The 25,635-nt window shown below is 38.0% G+C and overlaps 2 protein-coding genes across 5 annotated transcripts; both read left to right on the top strand.

Moving 5' to 3' along the window:
* Positions 1–13,415: 13,415 nt before the first annotated feature.
* Positions 13,416–17,761, top strand: LOC115766008 (fibrinogen-like protein A). 4 transcript variants are annotated; one of them, XM_030709792.1, is made up of 4 exons: positions 13,416–13,660; positions 13,792–13,857; positions 14,778–15,700; positions 15,758–17,761. In XM_030709792.1, exons 1-4 carry the CDS (start codon positions 13,658–13,660, stop codon positions 15,879–15,881), a joined length of 1,116 nt encoding a protein of 371 aa, XP_030565652.1. In that variant the 5' UTR covers positions 13,416–13,657; the 3' UTR covers positions 15,882–17,761. The 4 variants fall into 4 exon arrangements, with proteins under 4 accessions (XP_030565652.1, XP_030565647.1, XP_030565640.1 ...); XM_030709787.1 differs by lacking the exons at positions 13,416–13,660; positions 13,792–13,857 and adding exons at positions 13,966–14,440; positions 14,506–14,711; XM_030709780.1 differs by lacking the exons at positions 13,416–13,660; positions 13,792–13,857 and adding an exon at positions 13,966–14,711.
* Positions 17,762–21,580: 3,819 nt separating this feature from the next.
* LOC115768969 (fibroleukin-like) lies at positions 21,581–23,481 on the top strand. The gene is made up of 3 exons (XM_030713689.1): positions 21,581–22,310; positions 22,365–23,302; positions 23,358–23,481. The coding sequence occupies exons 1-3, from the start codon at positions 22,230–22,232 to the stop codon at positions 23,479–23,481; spliced, it is 1,143 nt and encodes a 380-aa protein (XP_030569549.1). The 5' UTR covers positions 21,581–22,229.
* Positions 23,482–25,635: the final 2,154 nt, after the last annotated feature.

Here is a 25,635-nt window from a genome sequence, read left to right as displayed (position 1 = left end):
TAAAAACGACCAGATAATTTTCTAATATTCATTTTTGTTTTGAATTTTTTGTGTAATATGTTTTTGAAATAAAAACAAAAATAATTCGGAAAAGTCATGACATAAAAATTGAAATTCTAAGCCAAGGAATTCATGTTTTCTTTTCTTAAAGTATATTTTGTATAGCTTGCGACACTTCAAGGTTGATCTTGGTGTAATTTTCAGAACTCTTGGATGGGCTTCGCTGTTTCGTTGGCAACGCGACCATCTCTAGTGCGAATGACTATGTAAGAGTTGTTGGCGTGTAATGCCGCAATGAAAATCGCCCATTACAACAATTTCATTTCATTTTACCGCCTTTGGCGCTTACGTAAGCACCAACAGCAATAGCTACAACAACAACAACAGCAAAAGCAACAACCATTCAATGCAGTAGGTGCCGTCGGTGCCAAGAGCTTGAGCTCTCGGAAGGTGGCCGCGCAACGGTTGTGGTCGAGGCGGGGCAGAATGGGGTCCAAGTTCGGGCTGGGGCACAGTTTCGGGTGTGCGGCACAGGGACAGGGAAACGACATTTGTGCCACCTTTTTTTTGTTTTGCCTGCAATTACACGGGCCCGTAGCAGCAGCAGCAGCAGCAGCAGCTGGGGCAGCGTCAGCTGAACACAAATCGCGCCAGACAAATTGACGGCAGCGTGTGATTTTCTGTACCCAGCAGTTGGGCACCGGTTCGCTTGGCCAGGGGGGGGGGCTGTGTTGGGACCCAGCGATGGGCAACGGCTGACGGGCGTAGCTAAATGGGGGAACTGGGTTTATAGCATTGCTTGCGGTAACATGCCACTATTTTGTATACTCTGCCAGCGTTGTCAGGAAATTGGCAAAGGGCAACTAAACAGTTCACAAGGCAAAATTACTTACATTGTGAATTGCAGTTGAATTGAAGTGGAAATAAATACTGTTCAAAGTGCTTGAAGAAATTATATTTAATATGAAATTATTAAGATAATCACAATAAGCGATTTTTTTTTATTCACAAAAGTTAATTAGAGCCTTTCATTTGGCATATTCCAATAACATGTGAATATGTCTTATATTTGTATTCTGTGTTTCATTCCACTATTCCAGACGTCTTTTATATGTTTGACAACTGTTTCATTCCACAATTCCGTTAAGTTATCTGATACACTCTGTGTAAGGGCAACTTTAGCTGAAAACTGTTTCATTTCACAGTTCCATTTAGCCTCTTTCAAGCGTTTCATTCCAATATTCCGTTTATATGCTTGTCCTCTGCTTTATTCTAGTATTCCATAATGCATAAATAACACATTTTTCAGCATTCCGATTTCGCGCTCCGCATATTGGCACATTGCTATTTTATGCAAGACATATTTCCCTGACATTATGATTATATTATTTCGCTATTCCAGTATCTGCCTATCTATCGTTCTATTCCAACATTCCGTTCTGTTTATTAACATAGTCCAATTCTTCATTCCATATAAATAACTCATTGCCAGCGGTTTCATTCCGGCATTCCATGTTTAAAATTCTGTTACATCTGTTTCATTTCACAATCATTCGTTTCTAGGTGTTCTATTCCACTATTTCTAAAATTGCCTGGTACATTAGCCTATTCCATTATAAATAACACTTTTCCAACTCTTTTATTCCAGCGTTCCATTAAGTAAATGCTGCTAAACGTGTTTCATTCCCAAATTTTGTCTTGCTTCCCACAAATAAATAAAAAATGTTGCAAACTTGACAATATATAAGCAGGGAAAATAATTTCGAGTAGGTGAAATGTCTAATAAAAGGCTTCCACAACCAAGGTAGGGTATATGAGAGTCGGTGTCGGCTTTGTTAAGCCGAGTTGAGCAGATCAAATGCGATTTAGATCGTGTGCGCTCGGCTGCGATTGTAAGACGAAGCACATTTAATGATATCGCATGATTGATGATTACTCATCGACCGGTTGAGCCCACTGCTCGCTTAGCTCGGCAACAGAGCAGCGTGCAGGGCAGCAGGGGCATGCCGTGGGGCCTACGGGGCAGCGGGGCGCACAGCACGCGAGCAACGATTGTTGAAGGCTCAACAGATAATTACCTGTAGAAGCTCAGCAACAACAACAGCAACAACAACAAAGTACTGTTAGTCACCGTCACTCGTTCTAAGTGGCCAGCCGAGGGGGTCGACGCGGGCTGGGGCAGCGGGCGTGTACGGCCGGACAGTCGAACTGACAAACCGACTGAGCTGGCTTGGCTAGTTAGTTGGCATTAGCAAAGTCCACGTCGTGCTTAGTAAAATCGATTGGCTGCCGCAGACAAGTTGGCAACAGCACGACGCCCCTGCCCACCCCGCCGCTGTCACACCCCCTTCGCAGTGCCGCCTCCCTGGAGGTACGCCCTGGTAACAGTTACACAGTTATGACTAAAGCCATAGTTGACCTTAAACTATACGTATTCGCTGTTTGTACTCAAGTCGCTTGGTAAACAGAGGTTGGCAGTCGTCACGCGACTCGTATACCCTGTACTAATGACAAGCGCCGCTACAGGGTATGCTTAACTTGTATGTAACATATTTAACTTATATCTCATAATTTAATCGGTTATTGAAATTTTGACAGGATATATTGTAGGGTATTCAAGAAGAAACTAAATATTTACGACCACGTAAAGCATATAAATATATATATATTTTTTTGATATTAGTCTGAAGAACCGAATACAGCCAATATACAATGTGTCTACGCAAGTTCTTCTTTCTATAGAAAGCTGTATATGTGTCTGGATTATATAAAACAATGTACTAAGTATTATTTCATATTGCAAGAATTGGTCGGAAGAGGAGTATATGCTCTTCCAAGATATCTTAAATATTTTGCTAAAATATCTGTAAAGTTGTATCAAACCGGACTACCATATATACTAGACATCGATGTTTCTCCAATTCCCGCAAATCTTTTGAAAGAATATACAAATATATATTTATAAATTCAAATGATTGTTTGTGGATTACTTAACTAATGGGAAATACTTCTGTATAGTAACTGAACTTGGAAATGTTTTCAGTAATTGCGTAATAGTTCAAAATGCTGAGTAATGCGCATCATCTAGTCGAGCATGCTCTTTCTGATTGCATACGAGAAAGTGACCCATCTATACTTAGGTATATTTGCACAACTGCTGAGCTGGGTTTTTCCCTGGGTTCTCAGTTCTTTTGCCACCGGCTTCTAGGTTATTTCATCAGCCATCAGCCATGGGGCTGTGATCTAATTTATGCACTCACCACGCTTTGGGCAGTCGCTGCATTGAGTCAGCTGGAAGACCTGCTGCTGTTGCCAAGGCCCAGCGATAATATTAGCCGAATCTTTGACGTCATCGTGAATGAGTCGGAAAGTCTAACAAGTTGATAATTATGTGGTTATCCCAGGAAGAGAGTCACATAGGCCATGCAAGCGGTGACTAAACTGATTTCATTCGGAAATGAAAAATCAACTTCAGATACATTTCCCCCACAAAGCGGGATAACTAAACATAATGCGACCAAGCCTACCCAAGAGCCTACCTTCTAATCAAATAATGTGAGAATTATAGAATCATGAATTTGAAAACGAAAACTCAATCGTAATATATAAGAGATACAGAATATAATAAAAAGAGTCTAGCACAGATATAGATATTATAAAGATTTCCATTTAGTGCTAAACATATAGAATAGAAATGAAACTTGTATCTCGTATTGTATAAGTGTATCTAGCACCATAAGAAAGACCTTAAATCAATGTTATGTAGATCTCAATTTCCTACAGCTTAAAAAACTTTCCAAACGTTTGCAAATGTCATTCCGAATGATGAGCGAAATAAATGATTTGATTTCATCACGTTTTGGCTTTTATATATATTGTATAGTTTTTTTTGAGCTCGTTTCCGTGCAAAATCTGATAAGCGTTTCGAAATAAACAAAAATACAAAATTCCAATTAAAGAAATGCACTTTGAAGCACAGATTTCAAATAGTTATGCGCCGGGCTGGCGCGATCTGGAGCGTGGCGTATCTGGAGTCATTAAAAAGCCAACAGCTCGACCCAGAGATATGTAAATTGGGAACAGCAGAAACAACAATCGTCCAAGTCAAGTCTCGGCGATAAGGCCAACACTTTCGACCCGGGTAGGAACCTGTCAAATGACTCATCGATTTATGTTCCACATCTTATCGAGCTCCCTTGTTACGACTATGCTCGCTTGTTGGTTAACTGGCTCCAAGAAACTTGTTTCGTGACCAAATTATACCCCGCCTCCGCCATGCTGCCGTGGAGGCCGGTGAATTATGGCCGCTGGGTGTCAAATGCAACTAGGCGCTTTAGATACGGACACGGACAGACAGGTAGCCGGCGTTTTGGTCGGTTTCAGGCTCGACTTTGCTTTGGCAGCGACTTACTTTTGAATTTCACCCATTTTCCCCTTTCTGGGCGAGTGTGTTACACTCGCAACAGCACAGTTATTCATCATTATCTGACGACAGACATCAGCTGTTGTTGTTACCCAACAACAACAACAACAACGACAACGACAACAACAAAAACGACAACAACTACAATATCAACGACAACAACAACTATGCCAACAACGAAAAGCTGCACACAACTTTGTTAAAGACAGCAGCAGCAGAAAATCCGGTCTTGCCGAACATTGAATGCGCTACCATTGACAATTAATCAACTTATCTAATATCAAATATATTTTTTTGTAACTGAGGGTTTCATTAGGCGTTCGTTAAAATCATGGCACACTTTATGTGTTTTTTTTAAAACATGATTTTTATTATTCGTCTTTTGATTAATTAACTTAACTTCAAGCTTAAAGCTTCGAACCAATATGCTTCAACCTTTATTTATATGAATTTCTGTATCAAAAAGCTTTAATATATTTATCGCACATTGATTTACCTAAATATAAAGAGCTTGAACTAGTAAAAACATATCTCGCTCATTTCTTTATTTAAGTCGCATGCGTAGAACTTTATCAGCTTTCATACAAACAATATTAAAGCTCTAAGAGTTTTATGCTATACAGCTTCTGCCTGCCTGGTAAAAAGCTTGCGCACGCCTGCACTGTGCACAAAGCTTTAATATTATCTTAAGCTGAAAGCTCTGCTTGAGAGCTTTTTAATGTTAACATAAGCTACGTTCGGATTACAGCAACTGTTGATATAGCCGGCAACTCCCACTAGGTGTAGCGCAGCTTGGCAATGGCAAGCGATCGTTAGCGTTGATTACGAGGCAGCAGCAGCAGCAGCAACAGCAACAAGTCGGCGAGCGAGCAAACAGACCAGCAAACAACCAAGCCAAGGCATTAGCAATAACAACCCATAAGAAAATAAAACGACAGAAAAAAAATTACAGAAAAAAACATAGGAAAGTTTCGCTTGGCAACAAATCGTTGGCCGACAATCGACTAACAACTAACAACTGACAACGTCAACGGTGAATAAACCCACTAAAAAAACAGAGAGCGAAAACAAAAAAAACAAGTCAGCAAACGATCAAAGTGATTACTTAGAAGTCTCTGATCACCACTAGAAAAGATCGTAATGAAAAACCCATAGGAAAATAAAACACACTGAAAATGCAGCTGCTCAGCTTAAAAAGAATCAGAAAAACTCTGAAACTGGCTTCAATCTCAAAGATCTGGAGTCCATATAACTTAACTTATTCAATTCTTTCGCTTGTTAAAGATCAGAGGGCACTGTTCGATTCCAGCGCATATATGAAGAAAAAAGATCTGGAAAAGATCTTTGAAATGAGAGATTTCCACAAATCTTCCGTTGATTTCCTATCTTGAAAGTCAATAATGGCGCCTAATATCGTGTTATATAGCCTGATATTGGAGACATATATTTATGTTTGAATATTTCTTGTACATGCATCGAATTTTTTCTTAGATGTGCAGACGAATTAATATATATTTTGTAATTTATAGTTAAAATAATATTAATAATTTTATTTCATTTTATTTTCCGTAGTTTACGGGGCGTATAAGCATTCTGCCTTTGTTCAAAGAGATATTGTTATCTCAGAATGTGTATACCTTGTGATTATAGTATTTAAATAATATTAATATGTGCTTAAATGACTTTGAAAATGGAGTTAAATGGGGTTATTTCTTTTTGATCCAAGCGATTTGTGTTTTTGTTTGTTTAAGGTTTGTCGAACTAATACATTGGCAAGCTCTCGGGGATTTCACGTACATATGTTCTAAAACAATTCGAGAGCTGTTTTCTTTTAGATCCCTGCCAGATCTGTAGCTAATGAGTTATCATATGGTGATGTCATGTTCTTTTTTGTCCAAGATTGACCCAAATTAATTAGCCTTCTTTTTCAATTTCAACGCATCGATGGGACTGCAGCTGAACGCATGTGGGTTCGTCTACCTCGTCGAGTGCATCTGGCTCAAGCATGTATTGACATGTTATTAAATTCCAATTAAGACAAGCCCGACCAGCTGTAGAAATATTGAATCAAGCTTAACTGAACTGGCCGAATCAAGGCCGTACGGCCTCCAAATAAAAATGCATGGCCCCTACTTTTCCCCCGCCTGCTGTTTACTTAGCGTGTCACGATCAACAAGTTATCATGACAATCGTCAAATCGTTGGGTGCATTGCACCCCAATTAATAATATTATATGGCCACACACAGAGTTCAATGTACTCCGTTCAGCTGCAGATTCTTGGCCAAAAAAGTGAACAATTTGGTTAACTGACTGATTGAACCGACTGCTGCTCGAGTAGTGTTCGATAAGAGTTCATTGATCGATAGTCTATTATCGGTGTGCACTTTTATTATTAATACTTTTGGGAGCTCTGACTTTGTTTTCTTCGCGCTAGATAAATTTTCAACTTGATTGAACTCTGGGCTCTTTGTTCTTATCAGTCAATTTGTTTTCACTTTTAATAGAAAACTTAGTTGTTATCGATACAAGCGACTTGCCAGTTCAAAAATAACAAGTTTATCTTTTACAGCCCTTAGAGAAACATTTGGAAGAGAAATATTTATAGCATTGACTGAATTAGAGAGAAATTTCACTCTTACATATTTTAAAGCAAGAAAATCTTAACATAACATGATAAAGTTCTTGCTTAACTTTATATTTAACTTTATATTATTATATATTTTTGTTGAATTCAATTTTTGCGTTCGGCTGACACTTATATTGATTTAATTAACATATTTCAAGCAAACATTTCATTTATTACTCTTAGATGGCATGTTAGAGAAGAACTATAGAGCGGAACTATAAGTAAATAAAGATAGTTGAATGGATGAGAATCGCATAGAAGGGTGAAGTTTAATGGAAAGGCAGGTGCTTAGGTGAGAGTGAACATACTTTCACAAAGGGGAAGTAAATTTGGCTTTTAAAATTAAAACGACGTTTTCCACAAATTTTTCACATTTGCGAGTTGAATTTTACATTAACATTAACTATGGAAAGATATACTAACTCCTAGCTCACATGGTTTAGGCTGTGTGCTGATCATCAATCAATCAGTCAGTCAATCAGTCAGGCAATACAGATGCAAATATTTGGGTATATTTTGAGCACCTTTACTAAATCTAGTATACATCACTTGATATTACAATTAATATAAGGACCCGTGAAAAATCTTGTTTGGCACTCTGCCCAGATTCGATTTGAGAAGAAGCCAAAGAGTTGAATGTCTTCCTGTTTTGCCACGTAGTGAGTCATCCAGAGTGCACTCACTGAGTCTAAATGGGGGTCTGAATTTCGAATTGCATTTAATTGCCGACGTTTAATTTATGCCGTCGAGTGTCTTGATTGTCGCCCTGTTTGTGCCCAGGGAGGGGCGTGGGCAGGGGCAGGGGCAGTGGCAGGGGTGAGTAGGAGCTGTTGTGGCTCATCAGCAACGTGCTGATTACATGTCATCAGCTGCAGCGTTCAGCTGGCACTCGCAGTTGGACTATTTTCGCAAATTTTATGGCCAACATAAAACGGCCCAAACAGCTGTACAACCAACAGTCCGAACAGCTGTAGCTGTGGCTGCAGTCCAGATCCCAGATTTGCAGCCAGCCTGGTGGGGTGGCCGGGGCCTTTAACGGGGCGAGTTAACGACCAGCCGACGGCGCTGTGCTCATTACCAGCGTCTTGGTCGCCGTGGTCTCCAAGTTGGCTACAGCCATTGCCAGACCTAGTTGAGATGCGGCAATTCCCGACGTTCTGGCCGGTTCTGGGCTTTAATTGCAGCTATGCTCTTTGCAGCAGCAGCCTCCTCCGTGGCTTTGCCAGCTGAGATGCATCTGGACGGCTACTGTGCGAGGGGCTATTAAAACTAATTGGCATGATTGATTGTTCTTGTGGCAGGCCCCCCCACCCCCTCCTTCTCTGGCCGCACCGTTGCCATGTGGCACAGTGGTTTAGTGGTGCTGTGGTTGATTTTCTCTTCGTTTAGTTTTGTTTCTCCATCATTTAATTTAATTAATGAGCGTGTGTATCAATTGGTTTACAATTGTTTAATTGCCTGTATCACGCCGTGTTATGGCCCAGGCCCCGCTCTCCGCTCCTCGCTCTCCGCCACAGCCCTTGTCCCAGTCCATTTCCATTACCATTTACCACCTATGGTAGAGGCCAATAACTGCCTCCAAGCACATTGTGTATGTTCTGGGACACGAGCACCCACTGCGATTTGTGGGGCTTCTTGACTAACCCACAAGGCACACCCGCCTCTGCCCGATCAAAGACCTGCCCTGTGTCAGGTTACGTCTCGCCTGTCTCTTAGTCTGTCTTTCTGTCATGTTTAATGTTGCGTTTAACTCAGCGGGAAAAGCTTAACACTTATGTAACCGAGGCAGGCTTTTTAATGGGTCCAGGTCTAACTCTGCAATTAGTTTGCCGCAAAGCCGAGCCACTCGCTGGCTCAACTCCGTCAAGGTGTTGTAGAAACTACGCATAACTGATCATCTGCTCAAGTAACCATGGAGGACATAAAGAAAAGGGCTTTGATAAATGCTGAAAGAGTGAAGTCCACATGGAAGCTAAGAGATTTATGCACGATTATATAAAGAAATAATTTAGGTTTATTTGAAAAAAAAAATAAGAGGCCATGGAGGGACCAATAAAGTGAACTTGGAGGCCTTGGTACAATGCAAGAGAAAGAAACTAACTGAGGGTAATGTGAATGTCTAAAATGTCAAGTAGGATTAGACCTGTGATAAGATTACATCAAACTAGAAAGTATTTTTGGTCAAGATTACAATAGATTAACTTTATACAAAGCTTATAACGAAATAGTTTACTAGAAAAGAGAGCATATGTAAATCAGTTGAAATGACTCTATATAATAAGGTCTTAATTTCGGGATAATAGAAGAAGTTTTTTTAGATAAATATTAAGTAAATTTGTTTTAGAAAAGGACAAAATTAAAGGTAAACATAAAACGTATATCTCCAAAAAGTATTCCTCCTTCAGCTATAAGGCATTAATAGTGCAGCTGGAAGGAATTCTTACAAGTTTTACATAGCCATTGCTATACCTAATAGAAGAAAAACTTTTCTGTTGCCAATCTGGATTAAAGCAGTGTGTGAAATCTTGGATCTTGCACCCAGCACTGGAACTTTCGCCAGTGGCAAACGGTGAAACTGTGCGCCGTTCTGCTGTATCTGTACCTGTATCTGTATCTGTATCTGAAGCTAATTGCTGGCAACTATGGTTATTGTCTGGCGTTTCCTCTCTCGATGGGCAACTACTGTTCTGCTGGCACACATGCACACACACACACACACACACATGCAAAAGAAAAATGCATATGAAACAATAAAGCGAATTTTGTATGTGTATGTGTGTGTGTGTGCGTGTGTGGCCTTTTCCCCTGGCTTTTGTGGGGCTTGAAAATGCGCTCAGCTTTTCAACAAACTGGGCGCCATTGTGCGCGTTTGGCCAGAGCCAAGTTTGGATACGGCTACGGTTCCCTGGCTGCCATCCATGGGCCATTGTCACTCTTTGGTGCGTTTCATGCAGCCAACCATGCGACGAGCCCAACAACAATACAATGAAATCAAGTCAAGTCTCGTCGAAAATGTTAATATGCCCGCTTTGCTGCCTCGACTGAATCTGGGATTGGGATTGCAACTAGAACGGCAACAGGAACGGGCAGGGGAACGGGAACGGGAATGGGAACGGGGGCCGGCACTTTGCATATTACAAAGATAGAAATGACATTTTTGGCATCGCCGTTGTCGCTTTTCTTGGCACATTGCGCAAATCATCTCGCGAAAAATGAAGCAACAGCAAAGACAAAATTAAGTTAAGACTTCAACCAAGATAAGCTGCGACAAAGACAAACGGTGTTAAGTGTGCAACAAAGTGACAAAGGAGGACGCATAAAAGATCGTACAAAAATGAATGTACTCGAGCCAGCCCGGAGAACATGAGCTTAAGCAATCGAAGACATTTGTATTTGCAACAGATTAAAGCGGAGCACAGTTTGAAGTTATTTATCAGGATAACAAAATGTAGTCACAAAATGTTTCAAGCATTTTTATTTATCGAGGCTGCAAACAGGATTGAAATCGGATTTTCTATTTTTATTTATTTTACTTTATTTGCCTTGAAACGACAATTAAACGAATGACGAAAAGCTGAAGTTATCAGTTATCAAGTTATCGAACTACCGATAACGTTCTTGGGCTGGCATCCTTAATATAGAAAATAGATTAGCATAAATAAGAATCGTAGTAAACGTATTTTAATAGAAACTCTCGCAGGGTCTGTTGGTTCTTCTCCTGCATGTTATGTAGGTTGGCATCGGGCGAGTCGGAAAATCTCCCTACCACATCGTATAGTTTCATTAAAATAAGTTATTCCCTTTTATAAAAACCAGCTCAGAGAATAAAAATTTTGAAATAATCTACAACTGACTTTAGAAAACAGACTATTTAAATAGATTAGTCTATACTATTCTATTCTACACTGGATTATCTCATCGAATTTTGAACCCGATTGAATTCTGGAAACCCTGTAAAGAAAAGTATAGGGTTGTCAAAGTCTTCTATTCTTAGGCATCTCAAAGCCGTATATAGTATGATATGTGGCAATAAGCCTCACCGAAGCTAATTTTTGATGACTTTGTTCCACTTGGGGAGCGAGCCAGCGTCCAGTGAGGAGGCAGTGCCACTTTGGGGCTTTACGACTGTCATAACGACCATAACCTGGACTGCAGCTCCATGAAATACACACACATACACACACGCACACATGTATATATTGTGGCGGAGGTTTATCATCTATCAGCGTCACTCGCGCCTCAACTAGTCATAAATTTAAACGCCAGACGCGGGCGCTTTTTACGAGTCCAAGCCCCGCCTCGCCTGGCTCCGCATCTATAGCTGCGGCTGCAAGTATCTGTATCTGTATTTGTATCTGTATCTGTAGCTGTGCAAGTTGCTGGCGCACCCGTTTGTAGTGCGTACTCTGGGCTTTAGTTTTATTTTATTTTTATTTTTAGTTTTTTTTTTGTTTGTTTTGTTTTGTTTTTTTTTTTTTGTTTTGGGTCTTCAGCACACCACCCAGCGGCTGGGAGTGCCCTGGTCTGGCCGCCTTGATGATCATAATTTCCAATTTTATGGCACTGAACAACTATCTACCATCTCCTATCAGCTCGTATGTGAGTGTGTGTGCACATGGGCGAAAGTTTTAGCCGTAGAGTCAAGCGTTTTTATGGTGGCAATTTTGTGCGCTTTACACTTGATGCATCTGCGCTGCGCTGTTAACCGGACCATTGCCATCAGAAATGCTGGTTAAGTCTTTAGTTTATGGATCACAGAAATTACTTAAAGAGCCACTTACGTCATGTTGGACTAAACCAAAGAACTGATACAAAAACCAGGCGACAACATATTAATCAAAAGTTAAAAAGGCTAATTAAGAATCGTATATCATATGTATTAGGACTTAGGAGACCAGCCGATGGGTCGCAGTGCTTCGTGAACCGTGTTCAGTTCACAAGAAATTATATTTATATATCTTTCTATATTTAAAGTACCTGGGACTACTTCGACTGCATCGACTTGGCTATTGATACGGATCAGGAATATAGATTCTTGGGCATAAGATCACACTCAAGAGTCTAACAAAATGTATATAGCCAAGTGATATGATGCTTCGATGCGGTTGGCTTCTTAGCTCTAGATTAGCCAGACAGTCAGATTGGCATTTTGTTAGAGTACATGTTTGATTTGATTATTAAAATAGAATTTTATAATATTTGCGCCTGTCATGAATATGCAAATTGCTGATGAAATTAAATGTGTTGAATGTGTAAGCATATTGCCAATTAAATGTTTATTAAATATGTATATTCAAATTTGCAACTTTGCCTGCGACACGTAGCTGCAGTCACGTACCCAAAGCGATCCGCGTCGGGAACAGGCCTTGTGGCACCCCCCTCACCCACTCACCAGCCGTTAAATCACAAATATGACGACAGACACGTTGACCAAATGACACGGACACGGACACGCACACGAGGCGAGACGGTGTCAGGGTCCCAGGTAGGGGTCGAAGCGTCACAGTTCTCTTCGTACCCGGATAAGCTGTGACGTAACGAACCGGGAAGACGGCAACGAGCTCACGTGCGGCATTCATATACCAATCAAAGCCGGTCATCAGCACTCTCAAACGTGGTCCAAAATCACGTGAGGCTGGGTTATTGCTGACGCAGGCACTAATTGTCTTTAGGCAGCTTGGAGAAACGTGCAGTTGAATGCTTTTCGAGTAAATAAGTCGATCATAGGCCACGTATTCTTATTATTACCTTCTCAGCATCTGTTTGGTGTATTCATTTCATTTAAAATGAAACTTTCAGAAAACTACAATATTTGTAAAATACTATTTCATGAAAATCGCATAGAGAGGCATTTAATTTGGAGAAAGGTGCCCTACTTTGAATTAACAAATGCATGTGTAATGATTATGTATATATGTACTTACCCAAAAGCTCAGGTTATTTTAATTAGCTGCCATCTTTTAGTAGGAGAGAGACTTTAATTAATCCAAATTACTGAAAGAAACAAAGAGGCCGAGAATAAGTTTATTGGGTAGGAGTAAAAAAATAGGAGTAAAGTATGAGTGGAAGAGACAAAGAGGGAGCGAAAGAGGAAGAGTATCATTATCAGCACAACTGCTTTAACCAAATCATGAAAACCTGCAGGACTTACTTGAATTCATGAGAATCGCATAGTAGGGCAGCAGATGGAGTTATCAAAAGATTCAAAGCTAATTTAGTTTGCGTTAGTATAAGAGAACATTCATACATGTGCATGTACATGTACATATGCTATGTGAACAAGTAGTATATATTTTTTCATGTGGTCCAACTGACTTATAATTATCTGTCAAAACAAGTAATAAAAGAAGCAAATTGTTTGTTATTATCACTAGTCCGGCAATTAATTCCAGTTTAAACAGATCCCCAGATGATAATCATCTTTGTTTCGTTATCGTTCTGACGTTTTGTTATTTACCCGACGATTACAATTCGATTTAATATTATTTTTTACTCTTTTTTTGCTATTAACTATAAAAACAACTAATTATCAAACAATTAATGCCATTAGCTTAGATAACACTTGAAGACTCAGGGGAGGAGCAGCTGTGATCAATATGATTTATATATGGTATATTCAATTATCATGACACGGCCACTGACGCGCATCGTAAATCGTGCGAAAATCGGAAATTTATATATTATATATATACATATACACATACATATATTTTGTTTTCTTGTTGTTCGATTCTTTCGCAGCGTATCAAAATCCTCGAAACGTCGCGTCGCAGCGCGTCGTCTTTTGCGTCAGCATTTTGGCTGCTTGTAAGTAAACAAAATAAAATATCAATTCTTCTGTATAAGTATAGTATACCGTACTAATTTGTGTATTTACTTCAACTACGTACATATGTAAATATCGTCGAGTTTGTCTGATTTAACGATTTTATTGTGTTTGCACAAAAATGTTGGAAAGGTCTGGGAATGGAGTTACGTTCAATTGCGGAAATGTTTATAATAATAAAGGGGTCCGGTTCAGCCGGATCCGAAATATATAGTGCCTGCAACAGAAACACGAACGAACTGATATAAAATTCCATTTAGGTAGCTGTTAATCGTATTTAGTGAGCCAATCTTTTGCTTCTTTCATATTCGCTTTAATATTATTTAATTCTAATTTAGCTAATTCATATTATCTTTATTACCTGAATATGAGTACATAGCTTTTGTGCAAAAATATGTAACGGGCAGCATCTGCGGAAGACGAGACGATTTTGACTCTACCCACTGACTTACTTGTTTTTTTTAGCATAAGAATTTTTGCAAAAAAGAATGAATCGATTTTGGAATTTGGCTTCGATTAAAATGAGTTGATAACGAGGTGCAATCTATCAACAGTTCAATGAAGGTCAGTTAAAGCCTGATCTCTGCCTCTTGTTTATTTAATTTGACTTCCTGACCTACTGATAATAGTTTAAGAGTTACCGAAATATTGGACACCCGAGTTTCCAATTCATTGCCACATTTCAGTCTACTTACGTGCGTGCTGAGTGCAGTTGAGATTCGCATTTTAATTTGAAAGTCAAAGTGCTATCAAAATGAAATGTGTTATGTTTATATATATTCTATTTACAAACCTTATACTGATCATAGCTAAAACAGAGTTTAACGAAAACGAGGTAAAAGACACATTATTTATTAATTTGTGTGTGCACTGCAAAAAATAAATCATACTTTTTTATAAGTCTTGTTCGGTAACCAGAATAGCAGAGGAGGAATGTGGAAAGTACACCTATAAATCTGTGAGACCATTATTAAAGTTCATACATCAGATGAAGGATGAAATTGAGAACAATAACAATAAAGTTGAAGGCAAAGACAGAGAAATCAAGCAACTGCAGGAAAAGCTTAACCAACGTAATGAATTGGTCATCGAGGAACTGAGAGCTCAGAATGACTTCTACAAACAGACTATCAAAGAGCTAACGAGCAACGTCTTATTGATAAAAGAAGAAATGGGTAAACTCACTTCCAATGCCTTTAAAATCAAAGAAGATCCTAAGAAGACAATTAATGAAAAGGACCAACGAATAACCGAAATCAAGAACGAAATCAGCTACTTTGCCAAGAAATTAAAAAACTACGAAGAGAAGATCGTTTACAGTGAATGCACCGACATTGCTGATGCTCCGGGTATTCGTAAGATTAAACCGGATCATCAAGATCCGTTCAATATACTATGTGATAGTGCGACGGCGGGTCCTGGCTGGATGGTTATTCAACAGCGAATCAATGGCAAGGAAAATTTCTTTAGGAAATGGGTTACATACCGTCAAGGGTTTGGTGCCTTTGATGGTGACTTCTTCTTAGGACTTGAGAAAATTCATCGCTTGACGAGCGCCCGTCCCCATGAGCTTTACATACATATGGAACAATTTGATGGTATCATCAAATACTACAGATATGAGCAATTTGCTATCGCTGGCGAGGTAGATCAATACAAACTAATCACCTTGGGTAAAGCTGAGGGCAATGCAACAGACGATTACTTGGCTCACCACAGAAATATGAAATTCACGACATACGATCGCGATAATGATGCTTGGAATGATGGCAACTGCGCAAGCAATCATCGTGGTGCCTGGTGGTACAGTTACTGTGCAGCTAGGTATGAATTGTCAGAAGAAACCCAAAATTAAATATAACTGCATCGTTTTTATTTTAGCAATTTAAATGGCAAATACTATAATTATAAGAAGCAAGGAGCTGATGCCATTTTTTGGGATACCTATGAGTCTTTGAAAAAAGTCAAAATGCTTATAAGAGCCAAAGGGCTTGGTAAATTGTAATAGTTTTATTTCAAAACATATACAATACTTTGAAAAGTACGATATTCTAACAAACTTCATTATTCAATTGTGTACTATATCAATGGAATCAGTGCGATAAGCCCGAGAGAAACTATATTAAAGAAAAAAGTTATATAAAAAAGTAAATAATGTATGCTAGTATATTGAATATTAAGTATTTCTGTCAATATATTAATTTGTCAATCTAATATTTCGTCAAATCAATCATGAGTCCGTCAATAAATCAATTCTTCAATCCAGAAATCTTTCAATGTGTCCATCTTTCATTTAATCAATCCATCAATTCTTTAATCCATAACTCGTCAATCGTTACGCCAAACTATCAATCCACCAATATGTCAATTCATTTCTCAATCCGTTCGTCCGTTTAGTAGATCCATTAAGTTGTTAATCCATCTATTCGTCAATCCGTCAATCTGATATTTCGTCAATTCATAAATCAGTCAAGCCGTCCATCAATCTGTTAATTCATAAATCTGGCAATCCATCAATCCGTCCTCTCATCCCTCTATAAAATACATCAAGCACTCAGTTCAATCCGATAATCGTTCAATATTTCAATCCCTCAATTCCACAATCTATCACTCCTTCAATCTTTTTATTAACCTATCAATCCGCTGATCACTATATAAAATCGTCAATATCTGAGTCCGCCAATCTGAAATTAAGCAGCATACGATCAATGGGGGTATGAACTCATCAAATCCACAGACCAGCGCAAATGTATCTGTACTAGTATCTGAGGCCAACGGCGACAAACGCAAAGGTTAACGTATCTTTGTGGCGCCTATGCAAATGCGGCGGCTGCTACTTTCATTTTGCTGCGTCTGATAAACCAAAAGCCAAAAACCAAAAACGTGCGATTGCTGCAATCGAGCGACAGACCAACAGACCGACAGCCAGCCGCCGACTTTGGCTGTCGTCAAGAGCCGCCAGCAAAATGTATGCACAAATACGCGTGCATGCGTATACATATATATTTACATATGCATGCGCATATCTACATATGTATTTGTACGTGAGTAATTGACATTCATTTCCTCCTTGGCGTCAGCGTTGCCGTCGACGCGTAATTTCACGACGCGCCAGCGCCGACGTCACAGATTCAAAGCAGAAGACAAAGGCGAAAACTGAGCGCAGTGAGTCGTTGAAGTTTGCTGTTGCCAAGCGGCAGCAGCGGCGGCAACAACAACCAAATGAAACTCCGATCATCATTTCGCAGTCGCCGTCGGCGTTGCCTTTACCGCTTAGCAACCACCAACTAAATTAAGCAAACATCAAGTCAGGCAAAGTCAATTTGGAACAATGTAAACGAAGCATTTGTAGCGATTTCCCAAGATCGCCAAATTACATTGCTTTATTATCAAATTCGTAGTGATGTAGGGTATCTACTGATGCAGCCACAGAGGAATCGAGAAATTTGTGGCGGATTTTAGAAGAATCGCTTAATCGAATCGTAGCGTTATCAAGCCCGCGAGCATAATAAGTACCAAAACATTTTATAATTGCTATAGGGTATCTTCGAGTCGAATACTTACAGCGGCTCTATGCGAAACCACCGCAACGCTTCAGTTAATCGAAAGAGTAGCTAAAACGTAAGCAACCACAGCAACAATACAGAGTTGCCCATCGGCCACTGGCGACGTCGTCATTTGAATGACAAGAGCCAATTCCACTTCTCTAATGCACGACTGTTGCCATGCGCCGCTGGCGGAATGGAATAGGTCGGTAGGCGAGGGGTAGAGGGTTGCATCAGTCGCAGACATTGTTAATTCATTGTCGTTGCCATTGTTTATACAAAAATTAAAAAGCTACCTTGCAAATGCAGTAGAAAATGTTTGGCAAAGCTTGTCGAATTTTTAAGCTTAACTTAATTTTATTTTCAGCTCTAAATTGATTAGCAGCAATTAATTTTACAGCTAATTCAATTACTAAAATGGGCCAACAATTAGTTATTAGGAGTATATTACCCAACTATATTTCTCGTTTTCGGGATAATATATACAAGACTTTTATTTTCTGATATAAAAACTGCGGAACTTTTCGGGTGGAGCCATCCGAGCTATTCATCATAAAACAGAAAAATATTCATCAATATCAGCTTAATCGAAACTCTTTCGTTTCAAAGTTCTTGCTAATCGCACTTGGAACTGCCGTCGTCAATCGCCTCATTGTGGCTACGTGACAGTCGCAATGAATTTAGTTAAGCCCGAGGCAAGGGTGACTCATCCAAGTCCCAGCGATAGCAACTGAGCGATAGGTGACTAGACAGACAGACAAACTAAATTATATGCGACCAAAATTAAGAGAGAACAGCTATCTTTCGTAGTGCCGAAAATACAAACCCTAGAACACATTTTAATTAAATTGCGTAGATGAATGTGTGTACGATACTGAACCTAGGCTGATAATAAAAAACAGAAACTCTATCATCTGTAAGAAAGAGGATTTTCCAGAAATACAGATACAAATACAGATACAGATACAGATACAGATACAGATACAGATACAGATACAGATACAGATACAGATACAGATACAGATACAGATACAGATACAGATACAGATACAGATACAGATACAGATACAGATACAGATACAGATACAGATACAGATACAGATACAGATACAGATACAGATACAGATACAGATACAGATACAGATACAGATACAGATACAGATACAGATACAGATACAGATACAGATACAGATACAGATACAGATACAGATACAGATACAGATACAGATACAGATACAGATACAGATACAGATACAGATACAGATACAGATACAGATACAGATACAGATACAGATACAGATACAGATACAGATACAGATACAGATACAGATACAGATACAGATACAGATACAGATACAGATACAGATACAGATACAGATACAGATACAGATACAGATACAGATACAGATACAGATACAGATACAGATACAGATACAGATACAGATACAGATACAGATACAGATACAGATACAGATACAGATACAGATACAGATACAGATACAGATACAGATACAGATACAGATACTACTGCACTGGGATCAGTAAAGATCATAAAAACAATTGCATATCTCTATATGAGACGTGAGGTTAAAATCCTCTGCAGTCACTAGACAAATAAACAGGCACATAAAATAAAAAACAAAAAGAAGAAAATAACATACAAATTGGGAACAACAAAATATAGCAAAGTAGAAACAGAGATAAAGCGCAGAGCTGGCAAGTGACGAGAGGCAGCAGAAAAAGAATTTGAACTACTCGCAGAATGGAAAACAGAAAAACAAAATTTGCATTGCTGACGCACTTTTCTTGTTTTTCTCTGAATTTATCGTATCTTAACACATTTTTACCTTCTGTTTGTTTTGACGGAAATCTGTTATTTTATGCAAAAAGAAAAAAAAATGATCTAATGGCCAATGCGGCCACATCGCTACACACGGCAACTGACAACCGATTGGCAATTAAGTGGGTCGACGTTGCCAAATGGCAATCATATATGCTTGTACAATGGGGCAAAACAGAATAACTGTGCACACATCAATTTCTTCTTAAAAATGGTATGAATGCCGAATCAAACTGATTCGAGTTAAACACATAACATGAAATTAATTTAAAGCAAATAAAAGAAGCAATATCTTAAATAATTTAATTAATACAATTTATAATCATTTTATTATTATCATTATTACCATTATTATTATTATTATTATTATTATTATTATTATTATTATTATTATTATTGTTATTATTATTATTATTATTATTATTATTATTATTATTATTATTATTATTATTATTATTGTTATTATTATTATTATTATTATTATTATTATTATTATTATTATTATTATTATTATTATTATTCTTATTAGCATTTTATATAATTTAATTAATACAATTGATAATCATTTTATTATTATCATTATTACTATTATTATTATTATTATTATTATTATTATTATTATTATTATTATTATTATTATTGTTATTATTATTATTATTATTATTATTATTATTATTATTATTATTATTATTATTATTATTATAATTATTAGCATTTTACTAGATGTATAATGCTTAACTCCTTTTAGCCGTAGGATTCCAAGGACTGGGACATTTTCAGATACAATTTGTCATAAGATGCATGTTGAATTTTAATGATTTTTTTGATATTATTATTTGATATTCCACAATCTTTTCTGCTTTCCTGTTGGTATACATATAGTATGTGCTTATTCGACTTATTTAACAAGTAGTTCATTGAAAATATTTGTAAAATATCCTACTTAATGGGGAGTCTTGTTATGTTTCCAACGAATTACAGTGCTAAAAATGTGACTTACAGGCGGTAACTCATATTTATCTATAGAATATGCAAAGTCTCCAGTGCGCCAGCAACAGCGGGACACTTGTGGCATACAACCAAATGTAGCAAAAAAAAAAAATATGTGAAAATAAATGTATCTGGGCCCTTGCCAAACTTATAATTACCTGACATTGCGCACCGTGGGGGTTGTCAGAGGAGAGCATCTGGAAATGAGTCTACGAAAAATACTAGTTGGCTGACCCCACGCAGTGTTCATCAAATTTCCACTTTGCTGGCGGGCAGTCCAACAAATTTTTAATATAAATACATACATACATACTCATATGAAATTGCAAAATCTGCTTTTGTGTAGCTTTGAGATACAATTGGTTGTGTTTACATTCAGTTGATCACATGCACGTCAATTGCACTCGACACGCTCTGAGCTGTTATTGGCATACTTTATCTTTTCGGACATTGTTGTTATGCGACCAAAAAAATTTCAAATGATACGAGGTGAATCTTAAAACTTGAATCTAGACTAGACTTCAGGCTTGCCGAGCTTCAATCTTAAAATAAAGCGACCTTAAAGCTTTAATGGGCTTTTTAACCCTGCTTAACTGCTTGTGTTTTGATCTTTTTCTAATAACATGCAAATGCTTGCAATGTTTCCTTTTGCAATATAAACTATTAAATATAATCAACATATTTCTGTTAGTCCAACTGAGATTAATTCTGCAACAAGAGCTTTTCATTTTGCAGCTAAATCGTATTTTGAATACTAGAAACATTTTCGAACTACACAATAGGCAATTTTGATATTTGACAAATTGACTTTGCAAATTTGTAGTTCAAGTGGATTCAAGATTATAAATTTTGCATCTGTTTTCTAAGTACTGTACTTAGTTCCCGTCTGACGATGCCTTTATTTATATGTGATTTACGAAAATTTCGATGTACATGTACATATTTGATTATTTTTGGCCCAGCTGATTTGTTGGTTTGTAAAAGTTCTTATTTATGCCAAGTCAAAACAAATATTTCAGCAACCCGTTGCCGCAATTTTCGATTTTGTTTCAAGGTCAATGCAAAACAAATGTCGAACTGACCAACCAACCGACAGACAAATCGCCAATGCGACTGATGATGTGGCCATATTGCGATTATCTTAGGGCATCCAAAAATAAGAAATACCTTCGCCCCATGGCACGCGCCCCTGTCCGAGTCCGAGTCCGAATCGCAAGTACCAAAATTGATGTCCGCCGCGGTTGACGTCAGCGCACGGCGGACGCGAGTCAAGCAAATAAATAAATAAGAATTTTAAATAAATAAACAGGGTAGCCGAAAATCAATTTGTCTGCCAGTTGTCGTTACAGGGCGCTCAATAACCGGTGGGGGAGCCAGTCCGGCGCTTAGAGCCAGTGGAACCAATGGAAACAACGGAATCAATTCGTTTGTTTGCCACTATTCAATATTTGCTTAAGAACTCAGCGCGATTCGCGGATTCGCATGTGCGATAAGCGAAAATCATCAATAAATATGCATATACATACATATATAAGCATACTCTTACAGAGGCATTATGACTTTGCCAACTCATTTGTAACGTTTTATTCGAGGCTGAACCGAATCAGTTCAAGCCCGGAATGTCCATTTATACTTTGCTGGGACAGATAAGTTTATTATATACTCTCTAGAAACAATAATTAGCGCTGCATTTCGCGTGTTTCGTCGACATTATAAATCGATTTTATATTATGTAAACTATTCATGGACTCAGCTTCAGATGAAGCAAAAGCTAATGAACTTTACTACTTGCAATCTTTAAACAGTTGAACCAAGAGTCCGTGCGCTATGCTTTCTTCAGTTCCTAACCTACCGCTTCTCGCTTATCATTTCATCAGAAAAGTTGTGGGCCCTAGCCTTCAATTGATTTCCATATTTCAGTCTATTTTTGAGTTAAGCCCAGAGGAGTGCAGCTGAGTGACCATTCCAGTGCAATACAATGAAATGCATTCTGCTTCTATATGTTCTATATATAGGCCTAACACTGATTATAGCTGAAGCAGAGTTGAACGAAAATGAGGTAGTATTTGATATCCATGTCCAATGCAGAAATTAAATCCTACTTTTTTATAAGTCTTGTTCGGCAACCAGAACAGCAGAGGAGGAATGTGGAAAGTACACCTATAAATCTGTGAGACCATTATTAAAGTACATACATCAGATGAAGGAGGAAATTGAAAACAATAACAATAAAGTTGAAGGCAAAGACAGAGAAATCAAGCAACTGCAGGAAAAGCTTAACCAACGTAATGAATTGGTCATCGAGGATCTGAGAGCTCAGAATGACTTCTACAAACAGACTATCAAAGAGCTAACGAGCAACGTCTTATTGATAAAAGAAGAAATGGCTAAACTCACTTCCAATGCCTTTAAAATCCAAGACCATGAAAAGCAGCTGGAGAAAAAAATGAAGACAATTAATGAAAAGGACCAACGAATAACCAAAATCAAGAACGAAATCAGCAACTGTGCCAAGAAATTAAAAAGCTGCGAAGAGCAACCTGTTTGCAGTGATTGTAGTCATTTTGCAAATGCTCCGGGTATTCATAAAATTATTCCCAATAATGATCCGTTCGACGTACTTTGCGACAGTGCGACAGCAGGTCCTGGCTGGACGGTTATCCAGCAGCGAATCAATGGTAAGGAGGATTTCGATAGGAATTGGGCGACATATCGTGCCGGCTTTGGTAACTTTGATAATGACTTCTTCTTGGGGCTCGAGAAAATTCATCGATTGACGAGCACCCAGCCCCATGAGCTGTACATACATATGGAAGGATTTGATGGGATCATCAAATACTATAGATATGAAGAGTTTGCTATCGCTGGCGAGGCTGATCAATACAGACTGATCACCTTGGGCAAAGGGGAGGGCAATGCAACAGGCGATTCTCTGCGTTATCATCTAAATGAGAAATTCACCACATACGATCGTGATAATGATTCGCATGATTATGTCAACTGTGCAATCTATCATGGTGGTGGTTGGTGGCACAAAAATTGTTCATACAGGTATTGCTTCAATTCAATCACAATAATTAAATTTTAATTACTTTTATGTTTCCAGCAATTTAAATGGCAAATACTATGATCATAATGTGCAGAAAAAAGATGCAATTTATTTTGAGGGGATAGTCTCTTTGAAAAAAGTCAAAATGTTGATACGCCCCAAAGCAAATCGCAATAACTAAAATGTAAATATAAATATATATAAATAATGTAAAGCTAAATTTTCTAGTTATTTCAATATTATCGTAGGTGTCATAAATTTATAAATTTTTAAATAAATTAAAAAGCAGCAATTATCAATTTAAAAACAATGTCTAATACCTTAAAATCTGATGCGCTATGAAACAAGCAACATTTTTAACTTTTATATAAGTTGGATACAAGAACTAATGGAAGTCTTGAATGTGCCTCTCAGTAAGTCTCCTCTAGGTCTCTGTCTAGGCCAGTTGATCAGTAGGATAAGTGAAAGGGCAGATACAATGCTAAATAACACTAATTCAGAGTCTTCATAAAAGCTGTTCATGCTGCATTGCCTAGAGTAAAAAGCTGAGATGCTAGAAGAGGAATATCCGTACGTAGCTATATTGACTCAGTTTTTGGTACTGATCAAGAATATATATATCTTATGGGTTCGGTGCGTTACACAATTCATGACAAAACGATAGATGCCTTTAGAAGGGTATCTAAATGTGCTTTAAATATGATTGATTTGTTCAGAATGGGGGCTGCTGCTGTAAAGCTGGCACAAATATTTTTGTTGGCAAGTCTATTTGAGCTTCGGCACGTCGCTGATACCTGTTAGTTCTAGCCTTTATTTTGACAATTTGATTTATAACCTTGGCCAACGAGTAAACAAAGAGCGAGGCACATTGCCTTGTTGTCATAGGCAATATTTATTTAGTTTCTATTTCTATGATTTTAATGAAAAGCTTCTTCGTATATTTAAATACGCCAAGTAAATATTTGCGACCATAAATCAAAAGTGAGCAGCTGCGACCCACAAATAGTAAATTCAAAATTCTATTCTATTTCATACTATTATGTTCACTGCTATTTTATTTCATTCTATTTTATTATTTTCTATTTGTTTAAAGTTTGGAGTATTTAATTGTACAGTGTTCGGTGTCAGGGCAAATTGTTCCCAGTTTGTTTACGCTTTCTGCCAATTTCCAGAGAATTCTGGTTTTCAGTTATGTATATTTAGCTGCAAGTATTTAGAACTGTCTTATTTGAATATACAATAATTGAAAATACACAAATATTTGTATATTGTCATAATAGTCAAATATTTTATACATAAAGAGTTCAAGTAAGGGTGTGAGTGTGGGCTGAATGTGCGAATGCAGATGAAGACAGAAGAAGGGAGAAAGGAAACATATTTTCAATGTGGGGCTTTACATCTTAGAAAATGGCAGTCTTAGAAAATGGCAGTCACAGTCATCAAATGCTTATATTAGGTGTACGTAATTTAATTAAGAGCACTTACGTATTATTTGTTGTAGGTATTTAAAGCACATTAATGGAGATTTGTTTCGTGAGTAAATTAATCATTCAAAATTACAATTAGAGCTGTTAATAAGCGGACTAAGCAGGCATAGGAAAGGGTATTAGTTTCAGAGAACCTTGTTGTTAAGCCAAACAACTTTTATTACAAGATGGAGCCAACCATAACTTGTGCTTGCTTTATCATTTTATATATATATTTGGTACTAACAATGTTAATTTAAATGGCCCATTATTTGAGAAAAGCTTTCGATTTTGTGCCTAGTTTTGAGTCGTTTCGGGTTTCTCAAAGATGCACTTATTCAATCGCCGCTGATGAAGAGGAAATGTGTTTAGATAACTTTTCGCAAAGTCGAAGAAACAGCTTTTGCCTAATGCTTCAGCTTCATTTCGAACAATTCCAGCATTCTTATTAGACTCTCTCAGCTTAAGGAACGCCGTCATCGCTTTAGCACCACAAATTACGCCAGGCTTAAGTTCGTCATCTGCGTCAGATTTGCAAGCAGTATTAATCTTTTCGCTGTTTGTCTTGATGTTTTCGATGATAGTGTAGAACTGTTTGGCCTTTTCGGAGTTTCTGTTGTCCTCGCTGCACATCAAGACCGCATTCTCAAAGTCCTCGCTGGCGTCACGAATCGCTTGGGCAGCTTCGACCGTACATTTCAGGGAATGATACGGCTTTATAAACGCTTTAACCAGACAAGTTAAATTCGGCTCCTCCTCACAGGATTTATCTGCACTGGCACCCAATTCTATCAAGCTGCATACAACCAGCACAACGATTGCTTTTGATACCATTTTGTAGCTTCAACTGGAATGGATCCAGCAGAGCG

Source organism: Drosophila novamexicana, unplaced genomic scaffold, assembly GCF_003285875.2.
Source record: "Drosophila novamexicana strain 15010-1031.04,08,12 unplaced genomic scaffold, DnovRS2.1 tig00000009-arrow-pilon, whole genome shotgun sequence".
NCBI lineage: Eukaryota > Metazoa > Arthropoda > Insecta > Diptera > Drosophilidae > Drosophila > Drosophila novamexicana.
This window is presented reverse-complemented; position numbering and strand designations above follow the sequence as displayed.